This window comes from Heterocephalus glaber, unplaced genomic scaffold (assembly GCF_053883595.1).
Source record: "Heterocephalus glaber isolate CG9 unplaced genomic scaffold, H.glaber_assembly_v1.0 deba00001472, whole genome shotgun sequence".
Classification (NCBI taxonomy): domain Eukaryota; kingdom Metazoa; phylum Chordata; class Mammalia; order Rodentia; family Bathyergidae; genus Heterocephalus; species Heterocephalus glaber.
Window position 1 is genome coordinate 25008737 of NW_028258315.1, and position 18699 is coordinate 25027435.

Consider the following 18699-nt stretch of genomic DNA (forward strand, 5'->3'; position numbering starts at 1 on the left):
TTTTAATGAAAAGCATGAGACACTCTTCATTTATCAGCTATCAAGTGTATCTGTGGACTCCACAATGCCACAGTGTTGAGGGGGCCTATGGACCTGAGTCATCTCCAGGCAACGGAAGAGGGTTTTGAGACCTTCGCAAGGTTCTCCTAAGTCTCCCACTCATCCAAACTGCTCATTCTGCTTGTCACCTTTGGCTTTACCTGGTCCCTTTGTGTGGAGCATCTAGTCCACTTCTTCCCAGTGTACTCTCTCCATTCCCCACCTAGCCCAGTTTGAGCATTGCTTCCACCAGGAAGTCTTCTTTACGTTCTTCCACCTCCACCTGATCTGAATTAAATGTTTCACTATGGTCCACAGCCACTTGTTGCCTCAGTAGTTCACATGCCACAGGCCTTTGAATTGTGTGTCTGAGCCTCCCACCAGCCTCTAAGGTAGAACTTGTAACCCACAGGCAATTAACAAGATGCCTCTCACATAAGAGGACCTCAACAAATAGCCACTGCTTGGATAAACAAGCATTTGATTGACAACCCTTTCTACTTTTACATATAAATTACATCCATGATTTATCAATATATAGAACATCAGAAGACTTATGCCCTTTTGGGAGAGAGAGTGACACGTCTCACGTGGAATCTAAAGCTTGAATAGGCAGTTCCACTACCTTTGTAGAAGAGACCACTCAATCTGTTGAGTGCCACCTGGCTGGGGCATGCCTGAAAAGGTGTCAAACAAAACACAGATAAGAATATCCAAAAGAGGAGCTTTTCTTTGGGAATAAAGAATAGAATGCAACACAGCACATGCATGCACAGGCATGGAAATGGCAAGGGTTTTATAAGGACAAAGAAAATCTATACAAATTATTACGAAGAAAGTTAATTGGCCCTTCTGGTGCTTGAGGGAGCTGACAGCTGTGATCAGCAAGTGGCAGCAGTTACTGTATAAAGCTAGTCTTAAGGTCATAGTTGGAAGTTCCACTGACAATTGCTAAGAAGAAAATCATAGTCTGAAGGACAAGGCAGCATAAGCTATTTGGCAGCCCTGGCCTAGCCCGGCAGTTCCTGCTGCATCGTTTGACCTAAGCATTTCCTCCTCATGGTCTCTGAGTCTACTTTAAATGGGCAAGATAAGAATGTTATTTGTAAAAAAAAAAAAAAAAAATGTTATCTGTATGCTCAATTTGCACAGGAGGGTAAGATGAGGCAGATTTCATAACTGGAGGAGGAGGTGGTCTAGTGCAGATGTTTGCACCAGTGACCCAGCCTGTCTGATTATTTCGGTGAGGTTTGTCTTCTGAGTCTGGAAAAGTGGATTTCACCATGAGAAGAGAGAAAGATTAGAGAGGAAAAGTTTATAGTTAATCACTGTTTGTGTTATAGGATTGTATTTTACTGGCTGCTATGAACTGTCAGAGGTGTTGCAGCATTCTCAACAACAGATTCTCTATTGTTTCAAAGACCAACCTTTCTGAAAACACATTGTCTGCAGAGTCAAAGAGCATCCCTTGGGAATTCCCCCAGGAAAGTAAAATAATGACGTTGCTTGTAGTTTAAATTTGGTCACTTTGCTTTCTGCTGTCCCTAACTGCTTTGGTATTTGCCAAAAACCTTAACATGCAGAATAAAGCTATAAGAAAACCAAGAAATGCAGAAATTCGGGTCTTTTAAGAAAGAAAAACAAATTCATTTTTGTTTCCTTTTGTAAACAGGGTTGGGGGTGTGTTCCACCCTTAGATCTATATAAAACACTCTGTTGAAGCCTCGTGGATGAAAACTACCTGCAATAGTATGCGGCAATGGACCTTGAGCATTACTGCACACAGGAAAACCACAAAAAGGCCCCGCTGGGATTTGAACCCAGGATCTCCTGTTTACTAGACAGGCGCTTTAACCAGCTAAGCCACGGAGCCCGCTCTCTTCCTAGAGTTCGAATCAATAGGGAAAAGGAATGATCTTTGCTTTTATTCTTTTACTGTATTTAGTTTTGTTAATTAAGAGCAGTCATCTACCGCTCATCCTACCGCGTGTAAAGCACCAGCTGGGAGTGGGGGGTTAGAGGGTGAGAGCTCACAGGAGCACACTCCTGGTATCGTGCAACACGTTCACACCGGAGCAGTCCTGGCACCAAGAACTGGTCTCCGAGGGAACAAGCTTATTTCATGGCCTTAAAGAGACCTGGAATTCAAGATACTAGTCATTCTTAACCCATTTCTTTTCATAAAATTAGTTTTCACTAGTTTACAAGCTTCTTGCTTGTAAGATTAAATAATGGAATTTCAAGGTCATGCCTTAAAAACGCAAGACTTTTACAATTAACGCCCTAATCTTGGCAGAAGATAAAGGTCACCTCCCCGCTGCAACTGTACATAGAAGCTCTTGCCCAAACGATCTGATTTGATAAAACGTCAAATTAAGAGCATTCACAAGAATTTCTATATGGTCATGGGGGCTTGTATATTCGTACCTGTTCCCACCTTTTGATTGTCTCTCTGTTATAAATCTGTCATTGGGAGTATAATTTGAACAAAGAGGTTTGGTGAAACCCTCAACAGTAGAATGTGTTGTCATAGCTGTGAAAACAACTTCCCAAATGACCCTTGTAATTATGATTGGCTGTTTTGAGATCTGTTGTCCTAGTGATTGTGCCAAAACCAATACATCAGTATTTCTAAGCTGTATCAATATCTGAATGTTTTCTGTCACACAACAAGGTAGCCATTGGCACTTACCTCGACCTAGAATAAAAGTTTATGACTTCCCCAAGATGGTTTTATGTGTCCTCAGGCTAGGCTAGAATGCCTAGTTACTCAAACACCAGTCTAGATGGTGTTCTGAAGAAATTTTTATCAGTTAATTTTAAATAAAGGTGATTATCTTGAGTAACACAAATGGGCCTCATAAAATCAGTTATAAGACTTTAAAAGAAAAAACCAGGCTTTTCTAAAGACAAAGAAATTCTATTTCAAGACTACCACATCAGCTTGTCTGAGAGTTTCCAGCTGGCTGGCCTGCTCTACAAGTTTCAGGACTGCCAATCTATAAGCTGCCAACTTCTGCAAATATTTATTCTCTCTCCATATATAAATATATATAAAGTCTCCTATTAGAATATTTTCTTCTGGACTCTCTCTGACTGGTGCAGTTACCAGAGAAAAGACTGAACACCACGACGGCATGGAACTGGAACTGTTGAAAAAGATACACTCAAGAGAAAGAGTCTCTCAAACAAGGTCAAGCTTACCAGTTTTGGGGTGCTGGAGTTCCCTTCTGGAGGTGGTTTCTGGGTTCTTTTTGTCCTGAAAAAAGAATTGATCAAGACAAGCGCAAAGGGTAGCAAAGTTTTATTAAAGATAGGAGAAGAAACAGGCTTTGCAGAATGAGTTTGGGCTAAATAAAAGTAGGAATAGAAGTACACCTAACAGTGTGAGGGTGGGTCACCAAGCAAGAGAGACCATTGGAAAAACTCAGTGTGGACAGCCCTTTTTGTATCACCCACTCCTCAGGGTGAGGTCAGGCCTAGGTCATCCTAGAAAATCCACTAGAGTTCACGCAAGACAAGTGCAGGGCTTTGGGCACTGTTCTGCGCATGTGTTCTGGGATTTTGTCATTAAGAGGTCTCGCCTACTACTGCAGCTAGCTTTGTCACTCCCTAATCTACTTCTCAAAACCATACCTTGTTGTGAACATGACTGACAAAATTTGAAGCAGCCAAGAAATGCATTCAAAATCTGCAAAACAAAGAGATATCTTTATTGACAAACACTGAGAGGAGCCAGTGTGGACAGAGCCTTCAGCCAGCTGATTTAAACCCATTGTGGAGATAGGGTTTCCTATGAACCTGGGATTTCAGAGATACCTTGGGATCTGGCTTCCAGGTCCTGGATGCATGATGAGGTTAAATAGGACCAGAAAGTCTCCCAATTGGTTTCATTTCTGAAAATGTTCATGCTTCTAGACTCTTGGGTAGAAACCCCCCCCCCCCAAAATCCCTTTTTTTTTTCTTTTCTTAATGGGGACCTGTGAGATTGGATGGGAAAATAAATTTTTATTATCACTAACTTATTACTAAAATTTCGTGTTTTCTGTTATGAATGCAGGCAACAAACCACAGTTGTATTTCAGCCTTCATGAATATCATTACTGGAAATCACAAGTATTTTCACATCAAAATATAGTGTTTGCCTGCTGGGGATCTTCCTCAAAGAATTAAAAGAATCATACCACAGTGATATATGTGCACCCATGTTCATAGCAGCACAGTTTGTGATAGCTAAAACTTGGAAACAGCCCAAATGCCCATCAACTGGAGATTGGATCAAGAAAATGTGGGTTTTGTTTTTATAAAATGCAGTACTACTCAGCCATAAAAAATGAGAAATTAGAGACATTTATAGCTAAATGGATGCACATTGAGGTGATACTCTTAAGTGAAATAAATAGGACACATGTATAAATACGAAGTTTCTCTGGTGTGAGAAACTGAAAGTGTAAATAAGGACTAAAATGTATAATAGGTAATGTGAAATAGGAAGAAAAGGGGCAAAGGGGAAGGAAGTGGGAGGGTAGGGGAAAGGAAAGAAGAGTATGGAATTAATATGAGAAAATGGAAAAATAGGAACAAAATCTTTGTAAATAGGAAGGAATGGAAGGGTTGAAGGGAGGGCTGGGCAAGGGTGAAAAATAAGAACCAAGAGAGATTACATAAAGGTGCAAATTTCCAATGATAAATGTCATTATATTGTATACCTAAAATGTACCAGTGATTAGCATGAATAATCAATAATGCAAAATAGGAAGAAAAAGTCCAAAGGGGTAAGGGTAGTGGGAGGGGCAGGGGAAAGGAAAGAAGGGAAAGGAAAAATGCTGAGAAATGGAAAAAATGGAAATAAAGTCTTTGTAAATAGGGAAGGGTGGAGGGGGTGAAGGGAGGGCTAGGAATAGGGAAAAAATAAGAACCAAATGAGAAATGTAATTGTGTTGTATACCTAAAATGTACCAATAAAAGAATTAAAATATATATATAGAGAGAGAGAGAGAGAGAGAGAGAGTGTTTGCAAATTTCTTAAAATATCATTTGTATTTATTACTTCTTTGAAATTACAGTGTTTAAAAAAATAATAGTATTTATTAGACCTTCCCCGCCCGGGCTGGATATTATCATCTAGTGCATTAATAAAGGAGCACAAAAAACAAAATAAAGGAACACAGATATGTTATAATTCTAAAATATCAACATTTTTAATATAATTTGTTTTCTTTTGAAATCTTATATATTTATCTTTTCTTGTATATTTAAAAAGTATTATTCTGAGATGGAATCCAACATTACCAAACTGTGTTAGGGTTCTCTGGAAGAAAAGCTGGGGATAGGAGCTCTAATTGTGTGTGTGTGTGTGTGTGTGTGTGTGTGTGTGTGTGTGTGTGTATGTGTGTGTGTGTGTATGGAGGAATTTATATAGGTCTACCTTAGTACTTCTGCACAAAGAGCAGAAACACGTGTATTTTTTGTAAGGACTGTTGAAACCATATGAAATGACAACAGATGTTTTTCTTTCTCAGCATGCATATGCTCAGTATCAGGCAATAGCCCTCGATTCATTTACAATGCGCAACAGGCATTGGGGGATAATGATTCCTTCTCAGAAATTCCTTCTCAAGCCACAACACACAAGACATAAGCGTTCGTGCGTCTGTGCAGTTGACGATGATCCTTTTAAAGATGTCAGATTCCGAGATGTCCTGCGCTAGGAGCAACACAGAGTCAGTGTCTAGCATAGTCTGGCTTAGTAAATATTTGGAAAAGAAAAATATTAAGAACCTACAGAGAGACAAAAGTCAGATCATCCCACCCTACGACGATTTTCAATGCCCTAAGCCCTTTACCTATTTTATTATTTTTTTCTCCGACCCTTATCAGTTATTTATTTAGTGCTTTATTATCGGTCTCAAAGGTATCAGTGTTTTTTGAGGTGAAGGTCACATGTGTTTTCTGCACGGTTTCATCTCTAGGACAGCGTGGCAGTACTGGATACAAGATTGGCTGCACGCATGGAGAAGAGACCTGGGGAAGAGGGGCGGGCTTTCCTCTCGTCGCCATTTTTGGCTGGGCAGAAACCACAGACCCAGAGAGCAAAGATCACCAGACCGGCGCAGCTGTGGACGCCGCGCAGTGCGTGTGCGCGAGTTTTGGCCAGGCGGGCACGCGCGATTTCTAGCCCCAGGCCAGGACCTTCCGGAAAGGACCAGACAGAAGCTATTTCTTTATGAGAAAGCCCCGCAACAGCTTGTGTCATGTGGAGGGCCAGTGGCGCAATGGATAACGCGTCTGACTACGGATCAGAAGATTCCAGGTTCGACTCCTGGCTGGCTCGATGTTAGAAAGTTTATTTTATTTCTTCTCCTAACCCCACATTTGCTCAGTGGAGCAGGAAAACTAATGTGAAGTTAAGTCTGGAGTCTCAGCGGCGCGGGGGCTACGCTTCTGACTGCAGCTGGAACCATCACTGATTTACAAACCAAATTTCGCATTCCGCATGCGGCCACGCGGTGGCGCAAACTAGAACGCGGCTGGAGACGCCTGCGGTCCACAAGCCGCGCCCACTCCGTTCCGGCTGAGCTTTGAGTTTGAAGTAAACAATGAAACCAAGGGGGAAGAAAGACTTTCAAATCTTGATGTTCGGAGTGAGCAAGAATAGTGGTCATTCGGGAAGATTACTAAAGTCTTTTTTCTGAGGTCTCCCATTCAGTCACTTGTAAAAAAAATCACGCAGGAAGTGGCCTCAGGTAGTCTGTCCTTGGCTTCTGGGAATTGAAGACCCTGTGCCGAAACGCATGCGCATATCGAGTAACGCGCGCTTTCTTGACTGCCTGCAGAGGGCGCGTCTACCCGGGAGAACTACCGATTGGGAAAACGGTTCTCTTACGAGTTTCCGTAGTGTAGTGGTTATCACGTTCGCCTCACACGCGAAAGGTCCCCGGTTCGAAACCGGGCGGAAACAGCTTTTTTTTTTTTTTTTTTTTTTTTCCTCCCCTCCACTACGAAATTTTTTCGAAAACGTACTTCAAAAGAAGTCTGGACCCTTCACGGGCAGGTTCCCTCCTTTTCCCGTATTGCTGGCCAGCTCGGGCTGCAGTGCTCGGAGCGTTATTCCGGGCGGGCCCGGGATTATACCACCGCAGCCCCGGAAGCGCATCCGCGTCCCCTTCCTGTTCCCGCGGCGCGGGCTCCACGGCCTTCGCTGTCCCGGGCGCCGCCAGCGGGGGAGCGGCGGACTCAGGTGGGCGCCGCGGGGCTGGGCCGGGAGGGCGGGCGGGCAGCGGGGAGGGCAGCGAGGGCTGAGCGGCGTGGCGACAGAGGCCTGGCTGGCCTCTGTCCCCGCTGCACCCCGCAGGGACACACCAGGCCGAGCAGTCCTGCGCCGGCCCTCCGCTCCCCGGTCCGGAAGAGCATTTATACCCAGGGAGAAACGAACTCCGCGGGCACTGCGTCCGGAGAAAGTCCCGCGGGGGTTCTCACGTCGGCCCTCTCCCTCGCACACGGCCCTCTCCCTCGCACACGGCCCTCGTCTGGGTCCGCTGGGTCAGCCTGGCTCTCTCATAGCAAAGAAGGCTTGTTCCATCTCCTGCGGCGACAGGCGCAGGTCGGATCTCTTTAGATGTTTTAGCACTTAGGTCACCTCGGATGACTGATAGGAAGGTGATGTCTTTAGGATCATAAGAAAAGAAAGGGCACTCTTTAACCAAAGAGCTATTTGCTTTTTATCCTTTTTAACAGGCTGCTTAGAGAAGCATTGCTTTTCCCAAACCTGTTACTCCTTCATCTTCATACTTTCTCTGAAAACCTCATCTTCATGCTGGTTCTTTTAACAAGGTAACAGTTTTGCTTACAGCAAAACAGCATTAATGTGTGCTCAGTAGCAATCTGTGTAATACGTTTTCATTTAAAATCATCTCTTTGCCACTCAGAAATAGAAGCAAGTTATGCGGAACCCTAAAAGAGGTCAAAGGTCCCAGGACTTAAGGAGGTGACAAGGAAGTGTCCTTTCATCTCCTGCCACTGGGCAGAAGTACTACACCTACAAAGCTGTGTGTGCCCCTGGCCAAAGGCTGAATGAATATGGGTTACCAGATGTTTTCGAGATTAGGGCTCACTCCTCTTCAAACCAGACACGTCCTTCTGAGATCCAGCAGCAGCCCCACCCTTTTAGACTTCCTGCTCCTTTTCACCTTTGTTTCTTGCCCCTGTCTTTCCCATTTTTTATCACTTAACCCCAAAGGAAGCTTATCCTATATCTGAATACTTTGAGAGATGGAGAACCAAGAGAGAGAGATTGACACCATGTGACCTCCTGCCCCTGTAGCAAACTGCATCTTGCATAGGAACCTTTTATTTTATTGTACCCTTTTATCCCTATTCTGTATTTTACACTCCTTCCTAAGCGTGGTGTCAGTACCCTTCAGGTCTTCTCTCCAACACCAAGGCACTGTCTGTAGAAGTCAGAGGCAGGGTGAGGGTAGCTTTCTGATTTTGAAGTGAGGTTGAGCCAGAACTCAAGTTAGAACTGCCTCCCAGAAACCCAGTTCAGCAGCCATCAAGGGACAAAGGGATACAGCTCCAACCTGTCTTGATGCAGTGGCTGGAGACGGTGGGGCAGGAACGCTGGAAGAGATGGGATTTGGTCTGTGCTTGAGACAGACTTGCTGTGCAAGAGAAAAAATAAAGGAAAGAAGAGTTTGAGAACTATGCAAGACCTCAGAAAGAACGTAATCCAAAATGTGTCCCAAGCTGCTGAGCTCCTACACTATTCCCTCCAGTATCAATCAGTTGGCTTGTACTGCCATAACACAATGGCACAAAACTAGGTGGCTGAAATGACAGAAATTTATTTTCTCACAGTTCTGTAGTCTAGAAGTCCAAGATCAAGGTGTCAATGGGTTTTCTTTCCTCAGACTTCTCTCTGTGGGTCACAGCCACCTTCTCATTACATCCTCACAAAATCATCCTCTGTGTTCCTCATGTCCCAATTTCTTATGAAGGCATCAGTAATAGTGGATAAGGACTCACCCAGATGACTCATTTTACCTAATGGTTGAATAAATTAGGAACTTTCACAAGAATTTCAGTCCAGTTATATGCAATGTGAAGAGAAGGGATTCAGATATTTCTTTAATTTGTTCTGTTCTCTATTAATGAAACTTTGTCCTTGGAAGGTTATTTTTTTTAAAAAAGGACTTGTTGTGGTTCTAAAACTTTCAACCTTGTTGCCATGTTTAGGAAAATAACTTCACTGTCTTGATAATTTCTTGCCCTGGTGATCGCATTGAAATTCAACTTCTTGGCATTTCTAAAAGCTGTAATGTTACTTGTAGGATTTATCTGCCAGTTAATAGTTGTCCTTTTCTTTAACATGTTGCATGAGTATTTTTAATGACTCCTACATATTATTCAACAATTTATTTCTCCCTTTTTGGAAACTCTTAAGAGACATCTTTTTCTTACATAAATAGCCTTTTAAAAAAAGTTTTAGATTTATAGAAAAATTGACCAGACATTTCCTACATAAGCCCTTTCCTCCTAACATGCATGGTTTAAAATAGGGAGCTCAGTGTATAAAGTTCTCCAGATTTCCCACATTACATAATGTCTACCCTTGTATTAGCACACAGAATAGTTTCATTGTCCTAAAAATCTCCTCTCCCTCACTGAGCTACACCCCCAGCCCTCAAATGCTTTCTCCTAAGTTAACACCACTGTGTGATGACAGACTCTTCTCTAACCCTCCTTGGCCATCATGGGAGTGATCTGCACTTTTATCATTCTGCCTCTTTTTCATTATCTGTGCATCTGTCACCTCCATCTGTGAGGTCCCTGAAGAGTCAGCTGCCTGCTTACTTGATTGGCTTCGTAAAGGTGAGTTTCAAGATTGTACTCCGTATCTACCTACACAGATGCAGCATCCTGGCAGTGGCCCATTTTCCTTGACTTTATTTTGTCACCTGCTGTGTTTTGACCTTTGTTGTGTGGTAATTGTGGTCCCCTAGTTGGGACTGACTGCCTAGGCTCTCAGTTAGTCCAGAGAGCAGACTATAAGCATTCTCTTCCCTTATAGGCGAGGAGCTGTGAAACACAAATTTGTAGAAGAGGGTAGGAGAATGGTATGGAGCGTCCATTCTTTAGGGAAGTGTGTCCAGGTGAAAAGTTCATTGGTGGTTAAACATTCTCATTCAAAAAGGCCTTGAAGAAGCCAGGTGTGGTGGTGTATGCCTATAACTCAGGTGGTATAATCCCATCATTCAGTAGGCTGAGGCAGGAGGATTGCTGTGACTTCAAGGCCAGCCTGAACTACATAGACTCAGAAAGAAAGAAACCCTAAAGAATATATGTTGAATATTTAGCGTGGCCTTATCTTTCCCTATCCAAGTTAGGATACTTTTTGAGAGTAAAAAGGACCATTATTAATAATTATACTAGGACAGTAAGTATAAATCAAACCACCCTAATATTAAACCAGCTAATTTTCATGCTATGAAATATTTCTGAACATTTGTTCTTTTTGGTAAGAATCTTTCACACATTCCTTTCTGGTCACACTCCATACTCACAGCTGACCTTTGTGATCTCTGGCATTCTTCTTAATTATTTTCTTTAGAAATTCTTTTTATTGTGTCAAAACTTTCATAATTTTTTAAAAAAATTTTGAGACAGGGTCTTGCTATGTATAGTTCAGGCTGGCCTTGAACTCCCAGAGCTCCTCCTGCCTCAGCCTCCCAAGTGCGGGGATTTCAAGCGTGTACTACCACACCTACTTCTAAACTAGGGCTGGGGATTTAGCTCAGTGGCTCCACTGTGTGCCTGCTTCACAAGCGAAAGGTCCCAAGTTCAATTTCCCAGTACCAAAAAAAAAAAAAGAATAACACATTTCTTTAGTTGGTATGCATTTGGGCGAAGGGGAAAGGGGAATAATTAGGCATTCATTCATGTATGTCTGGAGGATGTCTTCTGAAGAGAGCAGGCAGCTCTGGCTGGCTCAGTGGAACTGCTGTGGCCTTGTGACTATGGGGAAGTCAGTGGCACTATTACTTACTGATCTCTCAGTAATCCAGTCATTTTGAGAAGAGGGAAGGGAAGGGTCTGGCTCATTTCACCTTGGCTTTTCAGTGAAGAGCTGTTCAATGAAAGCAGAACCATTTTTTCCCTCAATTCTAGTTACTGTTCCCAGCATATCTCGCAAGGTAACAGGGGAAATAACAACTCCCACTTTGGTTTTTCCCTCTTCTTTATACTAATTTTCACCTCTCCCTCTCTTCTACAAGAAAGAATGAAATTGCAACATTTCTGGACATTCTAGATAATTTGATGTTTTAGCACCATTTACAGATGATCACTTTGTTCGCTTTGTGATATGCAGCTCAAATCTAAACTTTCCTGTTTATGATCATGGTATTTAAATGGTAAGGTCCAGCAAAAGGGAAAACAGTTGGGCAAGGTGGCACACACCTATAATCCGGGCAAGGTGGCACACATCTATAATCCCAGCACTTGGAAGGCTGAGGCAGGAGGATTGCCATGATTTTGAGGCCAGCCTGGCCTACATAGTGAGTTCAAGGCCTGCCTGAATTACAGAGGAAGACCCTGTCTCAAAAAAAAAAAAAAAAAGGAAGAGAAAAAATACTCTGGAACAATTTAGACACGTGACAATGATTTTTTTTCTCAAGATACAAAATTGTAGAGTTAGGGAAACAAACATGGCTACAGAACTTCCCAGGAAATGTTTTGAATGGTGGAGCAGAAGGTACCACAAACTAATCTTGGCCCAAAGCTTTTAGAAAGTTGCATGGTACCCGTGAATGCCAGCCATAGGACCAGTTCCTAGTTTCACAGACTCAAATAATTTTCTATTCCTGTGATTCTGATCTATCCTCTGACTACTTTTTTATAGTATATTCATTCTTTTTTTTTTGAGATGGTCTCACTGCATAGTTCAGGCTGGCCTCCAACTCATGGCAATTCTCCTGCCTCAGCCTTCTGAGTGCAGTATATTCATTCTTGAGCAGACACTTAAATTTTTCTGCATAAAAATATAGAATACATAAGCCATGTGCCTCCCCCCTACATCTCCTTTCAAAGGAGAAATGCCACTCTCACCTCCTTATCTGTACTGGTTTGTTTGTTTGTTTGTTCTGAGACAGGGTCTCCCTGTGTAGTTCAGGCTGGCCTTGAACTCACTATGGAGCCTAGGCTGGTCTGAAACCACTTGGGCGATCCTCTTGCCTCAGCCTCCCAGGTGCTGGGATTATAGGCATACTCCACCACGCCCTCGTAAATTTGATTTTTAGTGTTAAATTTATCCTCTTTCCCTTTATGGTTTACACTTTTTGTGTCTTATTAAAGAACTTTTCCAGGTGCAGTGTGGGGAAGGCAGAAGCATCCGTGGGCTGGTGAGCCTCCAGGCATTGCTGCCACCATGCCGAAGAGAAAGGCAAAAGGAGATGGGAAAGGGGATAAAGCAAAGGTGAAGGATGAGCCACAGAGGAGATCGGCGAGGTTGTCTGCTAAGCCTGCTACTCCTAAACCAGAGCCGAAGACTAAGAAGGGCCCTGCAAAAGAGGAGAAGCAGCGCCGAGGGAGGAAGCGGAAAGCAGAAGGAGGCAAGGGCGGGCGAGGCCCTGCCAAGAACCGGGAGGGCTCTGAGGTGGGGTCACAGGAGGCCGAAGGCACCGAAGAAACCAAGTGAAGGGCCCATTTTCCACAGCCATGCCCTTTGAGTGACTCAACAGCTAGAGATAATACTATTTTTAATCAAGTTTTACAAAAATGTAGAATTTTGATGTTTTTAAAGTTGTCAGTACACAGCATCATGCCTTTGTTGTCTTGTGGAAAGGGGAAATACCACTATTAGATTGTGTCTGAAAAGCTGAATTGAAGCGGGGGGAGGCTAGGATTTTCTATCCTGGAGTTTGAAGATTATTCTTGGTTCCTAGAAAGATTCTCTGTTGCTCGCCCACATGAGCCGCATTGGCACAGAAGCCTTAGAGCTCCGGGAAGACGCTTCATGTCTCCTCCTCCCTTCTGTCCTCCTCACAGACGTGACTGCATTAACTAGGAGCCTAGGTGTGGCCTTGACACCCCTCGGATCACCATGTCAGCTCTCAATACTCGGGCTTCCTGGTGGTGACCTCAAGAAGGTGTTGCTCTTGGGCCAAGATTTCTGTGCTTTGCCTGTGGGCCATCCTGTTGAAAATCCTGCAAATTTTAGCTCAATTCCTTCATGGCAGAGTTGGCCTCTGAAAGCTCCTATTGCCTCCTGTGACATGTCCACCCGCTGTGTAACGTTTTCTTGTTCAAAGCTGCAGCGAAAGACTGTTGACTTTCACAGTGACTTTGGGGGAGGGGAGTTTGGAACTTGAAAAGTGCTGTAGATTGCTGCCCGCTTCTTCCTGGAAGGAATTCTTTGTGAAAAGTACCTTCTGAAGCTGGATACAAGTTAGCTTGAAGGGAAGATCATTCCTTCCCCAAGACCTCAAGATATTCTTTACTGCCCTGAACTGATTTTTGTGAAATGTATAAGGTAGAAATTAAATTTTAGTATTTTTTCTGTCTGGATAAGTAGTAGTCCCAGTGCCATTTATGGAGAAGTTTATCTTTTCCCCATTAATCCCTAACTCTGGATCTTTCCTAAGTCCAGTGTTTGTACAGCTGTGGGTCTGTTGATGTCTTCTATCAATTTGTCTAACTTTGTGGCAGTACAATACAATCTTAATTATTACCACTTCAGAAAATGATCTTAATAAAAACCAAGATGCCTTTACATTTGATCGTGACGTTGACCAACCCTGCCTCTAATATCACCACCAAATTTGTCTTTCTGGGGACTGTCTTGGCTTTTTACTCATTTGCTCTCCCAGACATCTAGAATTAGATTGGCAAGTTCTAAAATAAAATATGTTGCAATTTTGATTGTATTTGTGTTGAATTTATAGATTAATTTACTGAGCCATGTTACCTTTATAATGTTGGGTTCCAGTCCATGAACATAATAGCTCTCTGTTTATTGAGGCCTTTTAAACACCTTTCAGTAGTTTTATATCTTTCTCCTAAGAGTCTTTTGTTAATATTTCCTAGAGAATGTATGCATGTGGCATGCTTTTAGTTATTACATTTTCTAGTGTTAGCTAATGTTGATTTCAATGTTTGTATCCAGCAACCTTGGTAAACTCATTAATTCTCATATCTGTATATTCTTTTGAGTTTCTGCTAATAACCATATGTTCTGTGTATATAATTTGTTTTCTCAGTCCTTATTCTCTCTCTCTCTCTCTCTCTCTCTCTCTCTCTCTCTGTCTCTCATTTTTTAGACAGGGACTCACTGTCCTTTCATTTATTATGTAGCCTCAAATTCATGATTCTCCTGCCTAAGACTCCTTGTGGCACCTTGCCTGCTTTTATTCCTTTATAGTCCAGGTGGTAAGGATTCAGCAGTAAACAACAGTGTTTGCTCTCTTCAGTTTTATGTTGTAGACTGGGGAAAAGTAGAGAAAATGCACATATTTATGCAACAAGGGGACTTTAGTAGTAGTGTAGGTAGGTGCTATTTAGAGTGTTTAGGGGAAGTCTTTGATGAGATGACATTTGAGCAGAGCCCTTCATGAAGTAAAAGAGGCTGGGCAAGGTGCCCCATGCTGTAATCCCAGCAAGAGGATGACCACAAGTTCCAGGCCAGCCTGAACTACATAGTGAGACCCTGTCTAAAGCAAATAAATAGGCAAGCTGAGGGGAAAACTTTCCAGAAAGGGAATAATAACAAGTACAAAGACATGAGATGGAAATGTGCATGCTGAGGCAGAAGTGACTGAACTACCCAGCACTTGGGAGGCTAAGGCAAGAGGATTGCTGGAAGCTCAAGGTCAGCCTGGGCTACATAGTCCAAGGCCAATCTGAGCTAAACAGCAAGACCTTGTCTCAAAAAGAAAAAAACATTGCTGAACAGAAGGGAGGTTGGTCATAATGGTTGATCTGACTACAGTGAGCTGGGGGCTGGCAAGTGAAGGATCTTGGAGGCTATAGTTTTTCTCCGAAAGTAATGGGATGCCATTGGAATTTTAAGTTGAGAAATGACCAAAAAAAAAAAAAAAAAAAATGTGTGTTTGAGAGTATGGCTGCTGGCAAAAGTGGAAGGAGGAAGACCAGTTAGACAGCTGTCACAACAGTCCAGCAAACCATATTGATTACTTGGACCTGGGAAGAAGCAATGAAGAGGGAGAGAAGAGATGGGAGGTGGGATGTGAGTGCTGACAGGCTTGGATGAATGCTCAGCCTCTCTGCTACGATCCACCCCACCCCACCCCACCCACTATTTGTCGGTTGAAAACTTATTCCCTAACTCAACAGTGTGGAGAGGTGAGGCTGAATGTGAGGGATTTAGGTCCCGGAGTGGTTTCATGCTGCTGTGGGGGTTGGGGGTGTGCTGTGCAGGACTGAGAAACTCCCTTATGCTCTTCCCCTAGAAGAGAGAACAGCGCTTCCGTCCCCTGGAGCACTGGAGACGCCATCTTGGAGCAGAGACTAGAATCTCACCAGACAGCAAATCGGTTGGAGCTTTGGTGTTCAACTTCTCAGCCTCTGGGCCTTTGAGAAATAAACTGCTGCTCCTTATAAATTACCAGGTCTTTTGATATTCTGTCATAGCAGTACAGAATGGACTGAGACACCCTCTGAGCCACAATTTCCTCAGTAGTAAAGCAAGAAAACATCTTTGTAACATTTCCTATGGAATTAAAGATAATACTATAAGAAAATACTTGGTAGTACAATTTTCTAGGTTAGCATCTTATTTTTTTGTACTGGTGATCAAACTCAGGACCTTGCACTTGCAAGGCAGACACAGTGCCACTGAGCTAAACCCCCAGCTTGTTTTTGTTTTTGAGACAGGGTCTTGCTTTGTAGTTCAGGATGGCCTTGAACTTGCAGTGATCTTCTGCCTCAGCCTCTCAAATTCTGGGATTACTGGCATGCAACACCACTCCTGGCTAAATTAGCATCTTGATGTGTAAAAATCCATTGGAAATTTGAAAAACTACTTAATATTTACCAGAATTTAATCACCACTGGAAAGTTGAAGGGGGGAAAAATAAAAAGATTTAATGAGCCTGCAAAACTGGGGACCAGGCCACTCCATGTGAGGCCTTTACTAAAACCAGTAGTTTATATCCTTAAACTGGAATTATATACCTACTAACAGTATTTCCCTTTACAATAATGCTGGAACTTCTACTTTATCATCTTTCTGCTTGTTATGGCTTGTGTCTAGATGTCCCCCACAGCCTCACGCAGTCATAGGTAGGGCTTTTCAGAGGTGGCTAGATGTAGAGTGGACAGGGCTGCAGAGGGCTAGGTTGGTCAGCCTGGGCTCAAGTGGAGCAGATGGGCCACCAGGCCTGGGAACCTGGGCGCCAGCTACAGCAAGGTGACTGGGAGTAGGAAGCCTTGCAGCAGCCCACAGGCAGGCCTGGGCGCTCTAGTGGCAACTCAAGGGCATCTCTAGGTCATTTTATGAGCCAGGATGGAAGCTATTGGGGAATTCTGAGAGAGGAGTGACAGTGCCTTTACAAGTAGCAGGAGCACCACAGTTGAGAAGAGAAATACAGTGACACAAGGCCAGTGCCTCAGACTGAAAGGTCAGAAACGTGATTATCAAAAGTGGTATCACTCCTGCTGACTCAGGGCAAACACACATTCTCGAAGAAGTCATGAAGTACAAGGCAAACATGATTTTATGGCAGGACAAGCATAAAACATTTTTATTACTTCGCTTTGGTTTCTTAAAAGAAATGAATGCCTTCTGTAAATAATTTTTTGTGAAACAATAAATGAGGGGAGGGGGATTCCTACTTAGTCACATCTTGTGGTCAAGTCAAGAGGCTGGTCTTCAGGTCTCAGCTGGCTGTGATCTTGGGTGACCCCAGAAGAGAGACCTCTCTGTCATCCAAGGAGGTGAAATGACAAGGATAGCAAACACAGGCACTCTGCTCAGAACCAGGCTGCACTCCAAGGCCACAGCACACAATGTCCTCAGATACGATGTCTTATCCTGCCCATGGTAGTCAATACTGCACACAGCCGTCCAGGAACCAGCTGGGATGTGTTTGAAAACAATGTTCAGGGCCCAGATCAAAGCACTGGCTTGATCTTCCTTAGAAATGCTGGCCTTGGGTGCAATGCAGCCTCAGGTCCAGCCGGAGTGGACCCAGAAAGGCCACCATGGGGCAGCAGGACATGGGAAAGGAACTCACCAGCACCAGGGTCAAGAGGGTCAGTGCCCTGAAGAACTGCAAGGCCCACTCTGGTGCCTTCACAAGCACCTTCACAAGCCAGGCCCCCAGTGCTGCCTCAGTCACAAGGGACTCCTCATGGAGGGTAAGCGTTGTTAACTCCTCTCAGCAGGAAACATATCCTCCTCTTCCTCCTCCTCCTCCCTGCAAGCTTTCCCCTGCAGGCAGATGGCGGGGGAGTTCGGTGAAACTCTCTCAGCTCTAGATCACTGAGTCTTAAAAACATCATTTCAAGTGGCCCATGGGCCTGTAAAGTGGGCAAAATTATATGACAGAACAAGTGTCCCATGGGTCTGTAAAGTGAACAAAGAGGCTTACAGGCCCCTCTGATTTCCTAGTTCATTGAAAACTTCCCCACTTCAGGAATATTTCTTTTCTTTTTCAATATATTTTTGTTTTAGTTGACACATAGCACTTGTACGTATTAATGGAATACAATGTGACATTTTAGTACGACTATATGTGTAATGATCAGATCAGGGTAATTGAACTCTCTCACCTCAGACATTTTGTTATAGTTCCTCTAGTAATGGCTTGCCAATTAAACATATTCCAGGTCCTTCTCATCTCGGACAAAGAATTGAATGAGAAAAGGCAAAAACGGTGCCAAGTCCATTTGAAAAGTGAAGGTTGAACTGGCTCAGCAGAGTGAACCTGGGCTGAACAAAAGAGAGGAGAAGATAAAAAGCAGAAAATGAAAGTATTCCCTGGGTCTGGGAGACACAAGGCGGGATACCATTAACGGGACACGATGGCAGTGGCAGACTCCTCCTGGTATCAGAGCTCAGCCTACTTAATTACTCAGTGAGATGTAGGTGCTAAAACAGTGCTGTCCACACACTCCAGCCTGTATTTAGGACGGGAAATTAATCTGGTGGGTATGAAGAGTAGCAAAGTAACAAGAAAGGGAGGCTTTGGGGAGGAGGACAGGGTTTTAAAGCTTTGTTCCTCCGGGTATTCACCAAACGTGTTTAGGCCAAGGGTGTGCCGAGACCACCACATGGGCTCCCCAGAGAGGAGGCATCCAGCTTTGGGTGAAGAAGAGGAGCCCCTCACGTGAAGAAGGAACAGGAAAAAGACAAAAGTGAGATTCAGGATTTGACTACATGGGTTCTTTTTATTTATTTAATTTTTTTTGGTACCGGGGATAGAACTCAGGTCCTTGCACTTGCGCAGCAGGTGGCGAAACCACTGAACTAAATCCCTGGCCCACTACATAGGTTCTAAACCATCCACCCATGGAAGGAAAGAGTGAAAGGAGACTTCACACTAAGGATTTGTTTTTATTTTTTAATTTTAATTTTAAACCAGGCATGGTGGAAAATGCTTGTAATATCAGCACTTGGGAAGCTGAAGCAGGAGGACTATT

The 18699-nt window shown here is 43.5% G+C and overlaps 1 protein-coding gene and 2 non-coding genes across 4 annotated transcripts; 2 read left to right on the top strand and 1 right to left on the bottom strand.

The window, feature by feature from the left end:
* Positions 1 to 1838: 1838 nt before the first annotated feature.
* Positions 1839 to 1912, bottom strand: Trnat-agu (transfer RNA threonine (anticodon AGU)). The gene has a single exon. It is a non-coding gene; the product is annotated as a tRNA-Thr (tRNA).
* Positions 1913 to 6145: 4233 nt separating this feature from the next.
* LOC101726503 (non-histone chromosomal protein HMG-17) lies at positions 6146 to 13959 on the top strand. Of its 2 annotated transcripts, none has more exons than XM_004847528.4 (2): positions 6146 to 7279; positions 12394 to 13959. In XM_004847528.4, exons 1-2 carry the CDS (start codon positions 6834 to 6836, stop codon positions 12734 to 12736), a joined length of 789 nt encoding a protein of 262 aa, XP_004847585.2. In that variant the 5' UTR covers positions 6146 to 6833; the 3' UTR covers positions 12737 to 13959. The 2 variants fall into 2 exon arrangements, with proteins under 2 accessions (XP_004847585.2, XP_004847586.1); XM_004847529.4 differs by having other exon boundaries at positions 7029 to 7279; positions 12405 to 13959.
* On the top strand, positions 6301 to 6373 carry Trnar-acg (transfer RNA arginine (anticodon ACG)). The gene has a single exon. It is a non-coding gene; the product is annotated as a tRNA-Arg (tRNA).
* Positions 13960 to 18699: the final 4740 nt, after the last annotated feature.

Coding starts and splice junctions, on each gene's coding strand:
- LOC101726503 (XM_004847528.4), top strand. CDS start 6,834: ATGCGCATATCGAGTAACGCGCGCTTTCTTGACTGCCTGCAGAGGGCG. Junction 7,280..12,393: donor CGGGGGAGCGGCGGACTCAG/GTGGGCGCCGCG, acceptor GTCTTATTAAAG/AACTTTTCCAGGTGCAGTGT.